Below are 14,137 nucleotides of genomic sequence, written 5' to 3'. Positions count from 1 at the left end.
TTCCTCCTAAAATGTGCATAGTGAAAACCGTGGAAATCCCACACAAAATCAGCTTCTTCCTAGAAATGATAGGGAGCCTCAATTTTTCCTGTTATGGCACCATCTCAGTTTCTATACCAGCAATTTATGAGTCTGAGATGATTCAGGATTCCTGAAATTCTGCATTCCTGACACTCCTGAAGTTCTGCATTCCTCACCCACTGTTCTCAGTCACCTGAGCCATTCTTTACCGCTGCTTCACGCGATGCAGATGCACCGCTCGATTCTGGCTCCGGTGAACCAGAGAGGAGAAAACTGCCTGTGCAAACATTGCCAACGAGATGCGTGCTCATGTCTGAAGGACAGAAGCAGAACTCCTATTTTTACCTTGTAAAACCAACAAAAGCAACCAAAAAAAAAAAAAAAAAAAAAAAAAAAAAAAAAAAAAGCGGTCCTGGAGCCCCGGTGAGCTGCACTTGCGAGGCTCCCAGGTTTGCCCCTGCAGCGCCGCTCCTGCGAGCCCTGGCCCTTCTCAGCCCGGAGAGAGGCACAGGTGCTGGAGAGGCTGCGGTGGGAGCCCTGCAGGGCCCCTCGCCCTGTTTTCCCTCCCAGCCGGGAATGTTCATTCCTCCTTTTTGTGTTTAAAAGGAGCTCAGCTCAGCGAGGAGCCGGGCCGGGCGCTGGCCGCGCTCCTGCCCCGCAGCGGGGATCGGATCCCTGCCTCGGGAACAAGCCGGGACCCGCCTGTCCCAGGGGACACCCAGCCCTTGGGGACCTGCAGGGACACGGGACAGCCCGGCCGCAGCGAGCCCGGGGAGCTCCCGTGCCCAGCAGCTCTACGGAGCGAGCAGAAAATGCAGGAGATCGGCGTGGTTCGGGTTTCTTTCTTTCCACTCCTACTCCTACAGCCGAGGGAAATTCTTCTTTTAACAACCCAAACCTAATTCATCTTTGATATAAATGTACCAAAATCAATTAGCCCACTCGTCAGAATAGCCTGAATCCCACTTTAAAAGTATGACAACATCGTTTCCTATCCTTCCTTGCAGTAATTCCTTAAAATATTTTCTTTAGAAGCAAATATTTTGGTTTATCTCAATACATTCCCAAGGGCAAATTGAAAGCAAAAGACACCACAGTGTGATACCAGAGATAGAAGTACAGTGACTAATGCTAATATTCTTCCTGAATGCTTCAAAAGGTTATAAAGTAGACAAGGTTATTGGATAAAAACTTCATAAACCACAGAACTTCTGCTTAGGAATGAAAGCAATCTATCCTTCAAATTTAACAATAAACTTTTAAGGGCAGTTGAACTTCTAATTATAGGATAAAAGTCAGCAATATAGTGGAAAGGTCATTTATTTCAAGAGATGAGTACTTAACCGTAATGAACTTCCTTTCAGATTGCCAGATAATTTCCCAATCGGCTCAGGAAGCATTTTACCAGTTTGAAAAAATGTCTTTAGTCTTGCTCAACCCAAAACACAACACAGTTGTTTTGCTGAGCTATCCTGAAATATTTCACTGTGAATTAAGAAAATCATTTGCAGTATTGTTTTGTGGAAAGCACATTCTGGACCTGATGCTCTGCATAGTTGTAGTGAGCTCCACAATGACTGTCTCCTGTTCAGTGCACCCAGAGTAGTCCTGAGAGCCATGTGATTATGTGCAGGCAGTGGGAAATCATTCCACACAGGGAGATCGACCCTTAGGGAAAATGATGACATCAGCATAAGGTTGTGGCAGCATGAATTCATGCAATCTATCTTCTTTCAGTCAGTTCCAAGGAAACATTTGAGACATGCTGATGGGTCTCATTTTCACTAAAATTCAGACTAAAACAGTCCAGTGATTTAAAATGGAATCCTGCTGGTGATCCCATTCCATGATTTTTGTTCACAGGCTTTTATTTGACATTCAGGGCAAAACCAGACACTCACATGTTGGGATTTGCCAAGGATTGAGTCTATCAGCTTGTGATGAGCTCTTTCTCAGAGTCTTATATGCTGCAACAGGGTCTGAACATTGTCACGATGGCATCCAAATAAGAAAAACATTTGCTAAACTCTATTTGACAGTGGGTGACAGATAATCTGATACTCTGTGATCTTTTCAAGAAGGAAGAGTCTTCTCAGACTTCCTTCAGATAAGAGCACTCTCCTGTCATCTGCACTTCAGCCCTCAGCCTCCTCTAGAGAGGCAGAGCCTTGCAGGAGGGGATTGAGTGTAACAGGAGCCCGGGCTCAGGGCTGCCGGGCGCCTACGTGATTAGGGACTGTTCCAAGTCCTTCATCACTAATAATCCATTACTGGTTTTGCCCTGAATTTTCTACCTACCCAATGCTTATTTTCAGTCATCACACTTGTGAAAAACACCTCACTCAAGAGGGTGGTAGCATCCACTTTTTAGTTTGCTAGGGGTAACTCAAAACTTACGGGCTACAAAATTCAGTGTCTACTACTTTTTTGAGTTTCAGTGTCTCAGTACATACAAGCAAAGTGGATTTGAAATTAAGTTTGTAATTCAGTTTTTTTTTTTTTAATTTAAAAAAAATAAACCTCAAACTGGCAATACAGGAAAGCTTTGTATCAGAGTTACAGTATTGCTGGTAGTAAAAGAATCAGAAATCAACCTGAAAGTCAGAAACTTGCTTCTTTATTGGGATTTTTATCTACTGACTTGCGCACTTCTCTTTTTTCTGTATGTAAATATTTGTTGTTGCTCAGATTCCAGGGATTCAGAATTGTACTGAGAAACCTTTAGGAGTATTTTGCACATGTGGAAAGAAAGCTCTCTTTCTGTGGGTGAAAAATTTAGGAGACCTACATGAAATCATGCATGTCCCTTTGGGGTGCTCACATATGAAATGACAAACATCCTTTAGTGTTTCTGCTGTTAATGTTTTCTACCTCTCAATCTCATCCTGCATCAATGGAGATAACTGTGAGAACTATAATGCCTTCACTTTAAAGAAACCTAAACATGTAGCTCTGCCTCTTGGGAATGTTTGCACACAGCAGGATGTTTGCAGACAAGCTGTGGGGGTTTGCATCAGTAAATCAGTAAGTGATATGTATGAGAGAAAGCTCTTAACAAAGCCTGACAGCAAAATGCATTTAAGATGCTGTTGTGAATTACACTCCCAGCTCATGGCATATGGTTTCCCTCCAGCTAAAAAAGCTGTTGGGTAAGAGAAGAAACTTCACTGCAAAACATGGAAATGCAAAACAAGGGCAAAGAAAAAGGGGCACAGGACAGAGGTCAGATTTCCCCTTTAAAAATAGGGCTAAGGAAAGCTTAGATGAAAGATTAGTAAGGCTGGAGGGAATGCCATGGAAAAAATGTCATCAGGCATCTGACCCTCTGTGCCTTCACTGAAGTCTGCATCTGTGGGGGAGTGGCAGCCACAGTCTCCATTGGAATTATACTCTTCTTTGGGTCTAAAATAAGGTTTTTGACCTAGATACTATGTTCTTATAAAAACACAGGATACCAAATGTGCTACAGTGTGTGTATGTATATCTCTATCTACATGAGTATCACAGGATGAGACCCAGAAGCTATTAGTCTATAAATTATTCCATCTGCATGGCATTTCTCACGTGGTTGTTCCTAGATATCACAAGCCACAGATATTCTCCCCACCACCAGCAGTAAGGGTTTCTGTAATTTTTACAGGAACAATGTTTTAGTGGCACTGGAAATGAAGAAAACTGTTGGAAAGGGATGGACATGCAGTGCTGTGCAGTGTGCAAATGGTTTGAGATGTTTCATTTCAGTCCAGAAAAGTGAAGGGTCCTACCACACACGCTCAATCAGCTCAGACTGATTAGAGAAAGTTTTTCTTCCTTCTAGTGCTGTTGGAACTGGTTCTAGGGGCCGTAATTGGCACATTTCTTTTCCACAAGAAAGATCTTATGGCAGAGAGCTGTAAAAATAAACACAAAAATACCTGGAGGTTCCAACTTCAACAGAATTCAACAGCTGCTCAGGAGTTGTTTTACTTCTCTTTCTAGTCCACTAGCACACTGGAGTAGGTGAGTATCCAGGAGTAAGACCTCTCCCACCAGCTGAGCCAATAAACTTTTCATTTGGGGTCTCTTTCAGTTTTAACTGCATTTGAATTCAGTTAATTTTGTCACAGCTTCAAGGCTTTGAGAGAAGGAAAAATCTGGAATAGGCTTTTGGACCAGATTTCCAGGCTGGCTCAGCAAAGCAGGACTCCCCTTTGAAAAAGAAGTAATTGTGCTGTTGTGTGAGTTGCTTTTGCCCATCATGTTCCATCTTGTCAGTTCAGTACTAGAGTAAATGTGTCTGCAGTTAATGCCTATATACACAGAGCTAAGATTTGTACAGAAATCTATAGGAAAAGGGAATCTTTGTCCATGGTTGACTGCAACCTCCTTTTGGCACCTATGACCAAAATTAGGAAGTTATTCTGGGCCTGCAAAGACGTGATGAATATATTTTAATACAGATCCATCATGCTACTACTGAACAATGCTTCCAACGCTTCCTAAAACCACCATTTGAACCTACAGAGAATTAAATTAGAACAGAACTTTTTGTAACAATCACCTGATCAAAATAACTTGCTGGAGCCATCACATATAAGGACAACTGCCCTAGGAAGTAGATCACATGCTATTTTCAATTAGTAACGGGGCCAGGGAGAGCAAATTATGTAAGAGCTATTTCCTAATCTCCAGGGAAGGGAGAGCAGTGACTGCACTGATCATTGCTGTAAGATACAGCAGGACTCCCTTCTTCCTGCCCAGTCTGTGCACTCTTGGGACCATGGAGAGGGCACATGGAGGGGCTCTAAACTCTGAAATGAGTTACCCAACCATGCTCCCACTTTCTGGCAGAAAAACCACATGAACTGACCAACTGACAAGGTTGGTCATATTTGTGTCAGTCTTTCCTGAAACAAACAATTCTGTGGTAAGCTTCACTCCATGAAGCAATTTTTTAGGACGGTGGGATTTTTTTTTGAATTTTTGAAGTTTTCCTAGACTCTGTCATATTTGGCTTTCTGTTCAGCAGCCCTTCAACATTACTCCAGGAGATCTAATGTCCTGAATTTACCTCCACCTAGGGAAAGCAGGGTATGCAATCTCTCAGTATTATGACATCTAACTCCGCCATGGCTAAGTGCAGCAGAGACCACAGGTTATTTTGTCACTTAGAACTGAAAATACACATAAAGACACTTGGCCAACCAGCAGAGAGGGTTGTGGGTGTGGTTGGTCTTCAGAAGAGGCTGTTCTAACCCATGTGGGTGTAAGACATCCCCCATCACCTCAGTCCAGGTCCCACTGACTGCTATGAAGATGTTGATAGCATTACAAGCGCAGGTAAGGGATGAGGGGAGTCAGAGAGAAACACTCCCTTTGGTGTAGGCTGATATTTTAGGGTCTGAGAGGTTTCCAAGCAGAAATTTATCTTCAGACTTCTTGAATGCAGAGTAACTTTCTGTCCCTCCAGCATCCCAGGACGGGGTGAAGATGAACAGAAATTTTCACCAAAGCATGCTTGCTAGAATGGCTTCCTAGAGCATCACATCCTATTGGACACAGAACTGGATTTTTACTTTAATTCGCTCTCTTCTCTAAGTTGCTTCATCTTGGCTGAACATCTGCTAGCTCAGTGAGCTCTAGGAGCTAAGAGCACACCAAAAATTAGAGTAAATTCCAGAAACAGGAATTCTTGGAGTTTCCGAAATCCGCATGTGTTTTGTTGAACACTCTGTAGAATATTCAGAAACACTGTATTATTTAAATAAAAAGTGGTTTTTTGGCCATAGGTACAAATATCACTGACACAACCAATCATTCATCTAACAGCATGAAGCTGCTGGAGGAAGTGAGAGTAAGCTTGTATAAAAAGGATGAAGATGAATTACTATTGATTTGAACAGGAGTGCAGCTTTCTGTTTCCTCTCATTAAAGGAGAGCAACAATTTAATTCTGAGTTGGTTGAAACACTCAGCCATTAAATAAAATATATTGATGCCTTCTTATAAAAATTAAACAAGTAAAAGCATCAGAATCTCAAAAATAAAAAAAAAATAGCGGTGAAACCTTTTTCCATTGGCGTTATTTTATTTTTATCAATGCATGAAGCAGATAATAGACTACAGAAGGGCGCACTCTTCTCTGCTCGAGGTAATCTGAGCCTAATGTACTCCCTTATTTATGGGGAAGAGCATCTGAGTATCACATGCAAATAATAATGGAACATAACTCTCTCCTTGGCTTCTTACAAAACTACCCACTGCAGAAAACCCCTAAACAGCAATTTTACAGTAGTCCTGCATTCTTATCCTTATGGTGCTCAGAAAAAGGGAGGCACGTGAATGTGTCTATGATGAGAGCTGGGAGTCCAAGCTGACATTGCAATCAATAGAATTGGATTTTTATTGACCTTTTGTTTCATGTTTTCTTGCATACACACAGGTGACCAAGGCCACTGGGATCCTGTAGGGTGGCCATCTATTTCCTAGCTGCTATTCCATGGTGTCGCAGGCCTCCCATGGATCCTGGGTCATATCTGCCAGCCCAAGATGGGTGTTCTGTGTATCTCAGGGCATCTTATGTGGCACTAGGGCACCTATGTTTAGGCAACTGCTGGCAGGTCAGCTGAGTAGCAGCAGACTGGGCACCTCTGACTTTAATGAGCGGCTGACTCCGCTGGGAGCGGGAACACCGAGTTCACTGGCACATCCTTCCAGCTGGGTATCTGGTTCCTCACCCAGAGGTCTTCTGGGACAGTGTAAAGACCATTTAGATCTGTGTGGGCTTGCAAAGTTACCCACATTCTCAATGGACTAACGTGGACATTCATCTCAGGGGACTTGTCCTTAACGCTGTGAGCGCCGGCAGCTCTTGCAAGCAAAGGAGCAAAACCTCCCCCGTGAAGGGAACGATGGTGGAATGATGGAAAAATGGCTCCAACTATCCCTCCTCTAACAGCAGTGAAAAAGAGACACCTTTGTTTGAAGTCTTCAGAAATAGCACTTCATGTGGCTGAGAGCAGAGGGAGAGGGCTGGGCGGGATGAGAAGGGGCTGTTTCTCAGCCACACAGTTCCTCAGGCTCAAGGGATAAAACTGCTTGCAGTGGGACTGAGAAAACTCTAATTACAACTGAAGTTAACGATCCTATTTGCTTGTCTTGTCCTTCATTTAACAGATTTTTACATTCAGGACAAAGTCACTTTAGTCTCTGAATAAGAACAATCTTTTTTTTCTTTTTCCTTTTTCATTTTAGAGCAGTTATTAAATTAGGTCCTCCAATTTACTGGAACCTCTGCATACCCATAAATAATGAGTCTAGTATTCATACCTATCCCAAGGGAAATTTCCCCAGGTAATTTATTTTCAAACCTGATTTGCTCTTCCCCTTTAAGGAACACTCTGGATGTCCCCTGATGAAACATGAAATACATTCCATGCCTTATTTTCCAAGGACTGTCGATGTGTTAGGAAGCTACAAATGTTTTCACAACTGAAGTCCCCCCAGATCTCTCTGCTATTGTTTGGTTATGCAACCACCTTGTTTTGTAGTCCCCTGAAATTAATAGGGAAAAACTCATTCAGTTTTTCATGGAACAGAGGAGTACTGTAGCATGGTTGTTTTTTTTAGTGCTCTCTTAAAGTGATATATTTAGGAGGTATGAGGGGAAAGAACTGGGTAGGCCTTTATTTATCTTCCCAACAGGTGCAGTACAGGGAGGCACAAAGACAGTGTTTGCTAAATTCAGTTTTGCCAAGTACAAAGCGCTCTCTTATCTGCTGAAAGGCTGTTCCCAGCTTTCCTCCCAAACTCAAGGAACTTCTCATTTTAATGTGACAATATTCAATATTTTATTCTTGTGCACAGATGCACTGTTTTTCACACAGGGTGGACAAGCTTTGCAACTCAAGTACGAACAACAAATAAACCAGATCAATCTTGCATTATCCTCCTTCAGCAGTACTGAAGTCAATGCATTGTACGAGGGAAAAAAGTTAGTGCAGTGCCTTCAATTTACACCATAATAAACCAAAACATAATAGCCCAAAGATAAATCATGGTGAATATTCAGTCAAATTAATTTGATTGAAACTTAGCAGCTGATGGAGGTGGATGGTCAAAGTATAAATCTGAGATGCTCAGAAGGAAGTGTGGGAGCCCCACTCAGGGATCAGCAATAGAGGGAAAAGGCAATCTAAGAACAGCCCAGCTCCCAGGGTACCACACACTCTGCAGGAGGAGCTGCTCCGTGGGGCACGGGGCAGAGCACAGCCCACCCTCAGGGATCTGATTACAGCACTAGGCGTGAGTTTGCTTTCCATTTGTGGAGGGCTTAAAATTTATTAGTTGGAGGTGATGAAGAGCAACTTTCTAAAGAATTGAGAGAGAGAATAAGATAAGGGGTTCAGGTTTCGCCCTTTCATCATCCACCCAAACTCATTTACCTGAGATTTGAATATGGAGCTTTGCAAATGATCCACAGGGCCCTGACTTTGAGTGTGGTTTGGCTCTGAGACGGAGCATGAAGGAAGTTAAAAATAATGGGAATGCATTCCACAGTCAATGCTGCAGAGGGGCAATGATGATGGCAGAAGATGGATGTCTGTGTGCTTTTCTTTTGCATCACCATGCAGCAAGGAGAGAGCAGCTGTGCTACCCATGTGCTGCCATATAAAATGGTTATACAGGTCCAGCCTTCTGCATGGAAAGCACCAAACAGTATTGAAAAATGTTCACATGCTGGGATCTCGAATTTTCAGGAAAAATTTCCATCAGCAGTTTTAATTTTGACACAAGCCAAACCTGTATAGTGAAGCAGAATTCCCATTCATCTTCTTTTTGCCTATGAAAAATTGTCTAACCTTGAAAATATGATATTAAAAGAAATCTGACTTTAATTACCTCTTAACCTTCATGCTTAGGTTATTTTCTCACTGGAATGCTGCCCTACATATCTACTTATACGATTTATATGACTAAGTGACTTGTTTGACAGTGACTGTTATCTTGATACACCAGACAGTTGAATTATTTAGAATATTGCAAATATAATGCAAATATAATGATAGAAAAAAAATCTCACAATGAAAAAAAAAATCTAATTATGTTTAAAATTAAATAGAAGTAAAGGGTGTTTCTGCTGGGTGTCTTTGTGGAGAGCAGGGTTGCCATATCTCCAAAGCAGTCTGCACTGGTATTTATGTCTGTTTGCCTCCCTTCACAAATTGCTTCATGTGTTACAGATTGTTCTTCTAACAGACAGTGTATGCAAGTAGTTTTCTTCACAACTTTTACTTCTATGCTATTTGTAGATTGAATAAAATTTTACTGAAACTCTAAAGTAGGCACACTGATTTTAATTTTGAGTCCTTGCCAAAATGTGGATGCTCCAGGCAGCATCATTCAAGCAGAGCTTGCAAACACTTAGAAAATGAAGTTGGCAGAGAGTCGATAAATGCTTTGGCTCAAAATTTGGAATGGTAACTCATGGCCATGCATTATTTCCTAGACTGGGGAGAATAAATAAGGCAAATTTACAGAGCTGCCTACTGGGGACAGACTTGCACCTGTCTCTGTGGGATGATGCCCACAAATAGTTTGAAAAGGTTCCTCTTGAGAGACTTGGCACTTTTACAAAAGCGTGTCCAAATGCCATGGCCTGTGACAGCTTAAGAGGGCACCTAATTAATGAGCAGCTCTTATTATGAGTATTGGTTAAAGGAAAGGGGGGGAGAGGAAAGATTGACTGAGTGATTGCAATAAATTGCAGGAAGTAATTATGTGAGGGAGGGTTATTTTATTAGTCGCCAGGAAAGCGAAAGGCTGTTAAATTTAAATGCACTGGTTTAGGCAACTCAGTCACAGCCTGGTCATCCACTGAGATCAGTTAACCCATTGATGTCAACTTCACCTTGCACACATATTTTGAGCCAGCTAAGACAAAGCTGTCCTACAACCAATGGTCATCTACGACAAAGAAGCTACAGATGATCTTGCACATAGGATTTGACTTTTTAGGAGTACCATGAAGGCCTTAAATAATTAGTCATGGAAGCCTGTTTCTACAGTGACAAATTCCACCAGGCTGAAGCTCTCCAGCAACCTTCTCTAAGTTGAGTGGTGTGTTTAATTTGGTGATCCTATTTGTTAAGAGCTCTTTGTGAGGCTGCACTGTCACCAAGTCAGGAATTTTCTCACTTTGTTAATCTAATAATCTTAGAATAGCTCAAAGAGCACTTGGCCTGAACAAAAAAAAGCCTGGGAGCTCGTTACAGCTGCGTCTGTGAAAAATTAAGCTACGTACTTCAGGGACTGCAGTGATAAACACCCAAAAATCTGAGATTTTCTAAACATTCAAGTGTTAGACAGTTTCTGATTTCTCAACTGCTTGCTTGTGTATGCTGTTTTTAATTTGAAGGACCCATGAAAATGAGGAGTATGGGATAATTCAAGTAGGTTGCTTCTGTTGGAAATGGCAGAAGAACCGTGCTTAGGTGCCCATGTGATGCAGAAACCTTAAGCCTCTTTTTCCCCCTCTGTTTTCTATCGTAGTCCTTCAACAAGTTCTCCAAAGGTTTCTCAGACAGTCCTTCCAGTGGTAACTTCCAGAATTAGTCAGTCCAAGATTCACCTCCATTAATTTTCTTCAACCCTTGATGCTTTGGAAATGACCATGAGAACAGGCACTTGATGATCATGTGAGGTTCTCAATTCTTACTGGCAGAGCTGGTATGAGTAGAACTTGTATGAGTAGCTGTATTGTACTATTACTGGTACCAAATTCTCCTGCCACTAATACAGTAGGTACTCACAATACAAGTACTGTCAACAGCTCAGGGGAGCTCTTGAGCAACAAAAAAATCTTTAGGAAGCAGCTAATCCCTGAAGTACAATAATATAAACCTGTTATTCCCCTGATCTCTAGGCTGCAAATAAACTGGGGGCAATAAGGAACAACCATATCACTTCTCCAGAGCTCTCTACTCCTTGTGAATTCTATTAAGGCAGAATGCTTCAGTAATTTTTCAGTCCTGAATATTGACTCATTAAAAATCACATTTGTTCCACTGTCAATATAATGTTGTTCAGAGTTGCTAAACTTATTTTATAACACAAACATGGAGCTGCATTGGTAATCACTGCACTGGAAGAACATCTTTGAAACAATCTAATTTTAAACAGAATAAGAAACATGAGCCTCCAAACTAATTTTCTTCAAAGCACATATCTTTTGAAAGTGCACAAATATTTTAGGGATGGGTTTTTTTTTTGAGTTGACAGGCACAGAATGCATTCTGATTAAAGTGTATAATACCCAGTCAAATAACAGATCAAATAAAAAGGACACTTAATACATGTGTAAATAATTTGAATTACAAATAAGACACTCTAGAAGGGGCTTGGCTCTAGGTTTGATATGGAGGATTAGGCTCTTGTATTAATACGTGCACTTGGTGTAGCTATTTTCAGAAGGAGACTTCATCTATCATTGTCCTCGAGCCCTGAGGAGGGCCAGTGAGTAAAGTGATCACACTGGTCTGTCAATACTGCTTGCTTAAGACTCAGTAGTGCAAAAACCTCAGTTTTCATGGGTCCCCAGCTGAAGAAGGTGCCAAAAATGAGTAATGTTCCTGACAGTTACTCTGCTCTTCCACAAAACCAGAAAATATTTAAAAAAAAACTTGTAAAACGTTTGTGAAGCTGTTCAAAGCCAATACTACTGACAAGTCAGTCTTGAATCAAACAAACCTATTCAAGCTACAAACATCAGCCTGGAAGATCTGACTGATGGGAAATAAATGCTAGTTAATGACTTCTATACTTTCCTTACCTTAAAGATTACCTTAAAGATTAAATTCAGTATTTCATTTGGGAATGTGTTAGGGAAGCTGAGTGTATAGCTTTCATTCACCAATATTTGAAAAGCACAAACAGTCTGCATATTATGGCTTTGCAAAAGCTCTTTGTGTAGTCGATGTCAAAAAATAATCAACAAAAATTCTTACCGAAACATACAGATTTGAAACAAAAACACAAGAAGAGCTATAGAAATAATTTAAATAGAAGAAACTTATTTTTCTTAAATTTTCAAAATGGTAGGAAAAAAATCGATATTAGCTTTTAAATAAATTATTAAATAATAGACCCTCAATATTTTTCACCTTTTTCCTCAGTCTCCAGTGGACAATTCTGTATCTCAGTAGCAGATTTCATACTCAGTTTCTTTGCTATGAACTATTGGCCCCCCAGAAGGGGCCAATATTACTGACTGTAACTATCCTTCAGAAACATAAAATAACAATTTCTGTAATGTGGCAAAATACATTATTCCACTTCAAGCTGTACAGAATAACTTACTACATTCTTCACTTATGCATTTAGATGTATAGAATATATTTTCATCAGAACAATAAAACTGTTTCATAAGCACATCCTTCCCATTCAGTAACTATAAGAAAACTGCACGAAAAACATATCAAGGTCCTGACTCTTTAAATCCTAAGAAATGCCTTTTCCCTCTTTTCCAGAGTTTAGATAGCTTAGAAGAGAGAAACTACAAATTGCACTACAGGAATCCTGTAGTCTTTAAAAAATGAATACAGCATTTGCCCAGTCAAGCAGCTTCTCAATATCCACTCAAAGTCATGTTTGTGCTATAGCCCTGCCTGAAAGTCATTTCTTAGTCTAAAAAGATCAATGATCTCTAAAGATTCAGTGATGCTACGTGGCAATTGTTCTTAATATCATCTGTGGCTGAGATCTGCAAGGTGGTCTCAAAGGTGTTTCGTGAGAGCGCGTACTCATAATTCCTGTCGTTAAGAAATGCTCAGATAAGGTTCTGTCATGCTTACCATCTTTCTTGGTGGGTTCTGGCATTGTTACAAGGATTCTTTATTCCCAGAGAGTTTCAGCCTTTCAGATGCAGCAAGTAGTAGCCCCAAGTCCAGCGGAGAGTGTGTGAGATCAGTGTGACAAGCAGAGGGTAAGAAGAATTCCTCTGCTTTATATACTGCGGCTGAAATATCAATCAAAATAGCACCTCCTCTCTTTTCAATGCAAACACTTTGAAAATTGACAGTTATGGGAAACCCTTCACATCTGTTGTCTGCAGCCTCTGCTCCCTTGGCTTTTGGAAGGAATCTCTGCTGCATTGCATGGGGCTGATGAGAACATCTATAACTTTCTAAATTCAGCCGCACAGCTTGCTCTCTGTGTCCCTCTCTGTAACTTGCAGACACGTATGCACATGCAGACAGAGGCTGAAAAAGTGACTGCCATGCTATTAAAGAGACCCTCCTGCATGCAAAACCTGTAGGAAATGTCTCTATACATTTATGCCTCTTCCCACAACAAAAAAGTGACAAGTAGGCACAAGCATCATTTTTTCCTTCAAGAGAACATGGTGTGCAAAGACAGAGTGAGAAGTAGAGTGTCTCTCAGTATTAATGAAAAGTATTATTGTACTCCTGTTTTTAACAATGAAGACACTTTATATTTCCCTTCTGTTTACATATGGTACATTTTCTTGGGTCCTTTCCCTGCAGCCACTCTCATTTCGGCATTGGTAGAGAATATAATGCTCCTTTCAGCATAAATAATTAATTAACTGGAGAGATTGCTGCTGGGAATTGAGATATTCTTTTCTCCACTCATCCAGGAGATCCAGCACTGCTTGCCTTTGCCAAGCCAGGAAACCAGACAGAAGGAATGGAAATCCAATCTGTAGCACACACACAGAACCACTAAACTGAGCCACTGGGATGCCCTCCTCTTCGACTCCCACCTAAACTACAAACATGTAGGCAAGAGAAAGGCAGGTCAGAGTCATTCACAAAGTGAATCAGAGGGTACTAGGATTTACTTTCTTATGCCCTTTTAGAATTTTGAGACAAAAGGGTAATACTTAGCACGATAGATGAAGTGGTCCTCAAAGGTGTCATGCTGTTGAAGCAGGTGTTCATACCATTAATCAGGTATCAATGAGAACTAGGCTATTAGAAAGACTGCTCAGTGTATGAATGGAGCCAAATGTTACAGAAAACCTATCTTACTTCTTTGAATAGGATTTGGACATGTCATAGCAGTCATGTGTCTGGTTATTCTATAGCCAATGCATGAGGGCTTCCTCTACAATCTGT

The 14,137-nt window shown here is 41.0% G+C and overlaps 1 protein-coding gene across 1 annotated transcript in view; it reads right to left on the bottom strand.

Annotated features, from left to right (window-relative positions):
• The window catches only part of MYBPC1 (myosin binding protein C1), a gene marked incomplete at both ends in the record, with an annotated part of 66,264 nt that extends 53,389 nt beyond the window's left edge, over positions 1 to 12,875 (bottom strand). The window contains one exon of the mRNA XM_084206279.1: positions 12,851 to 12,875. Coding sequence (XP_084062405.1) covers positions 12,851 to 12,875 — 25 coding nt within the window. The remainder of the gene's footprint in view (positions 1 to 12,850) is intronic.
• Between the last annotated feature and the right edge of the window lie 1,262 nt (positions 12,876 to 14,137).

The sequence above is a fragment of the Fringilla coelebs genome, assembly GCF_963513975.1.
Source record: "Fringilla coelebs genome assembly, chromosome: 5".
Taxonomy (NCBI): domain Eukaryota; kingdom Metazoa; phylum Chordata; class Aves; order Passeriformes; family Fringillidae; genus Fringilla; species Fringilla coelebs.
Note: the sequence above shows the minus strand (reverse complement) of the source record. Positions and strands in the feature narration are given on the sequence as shown.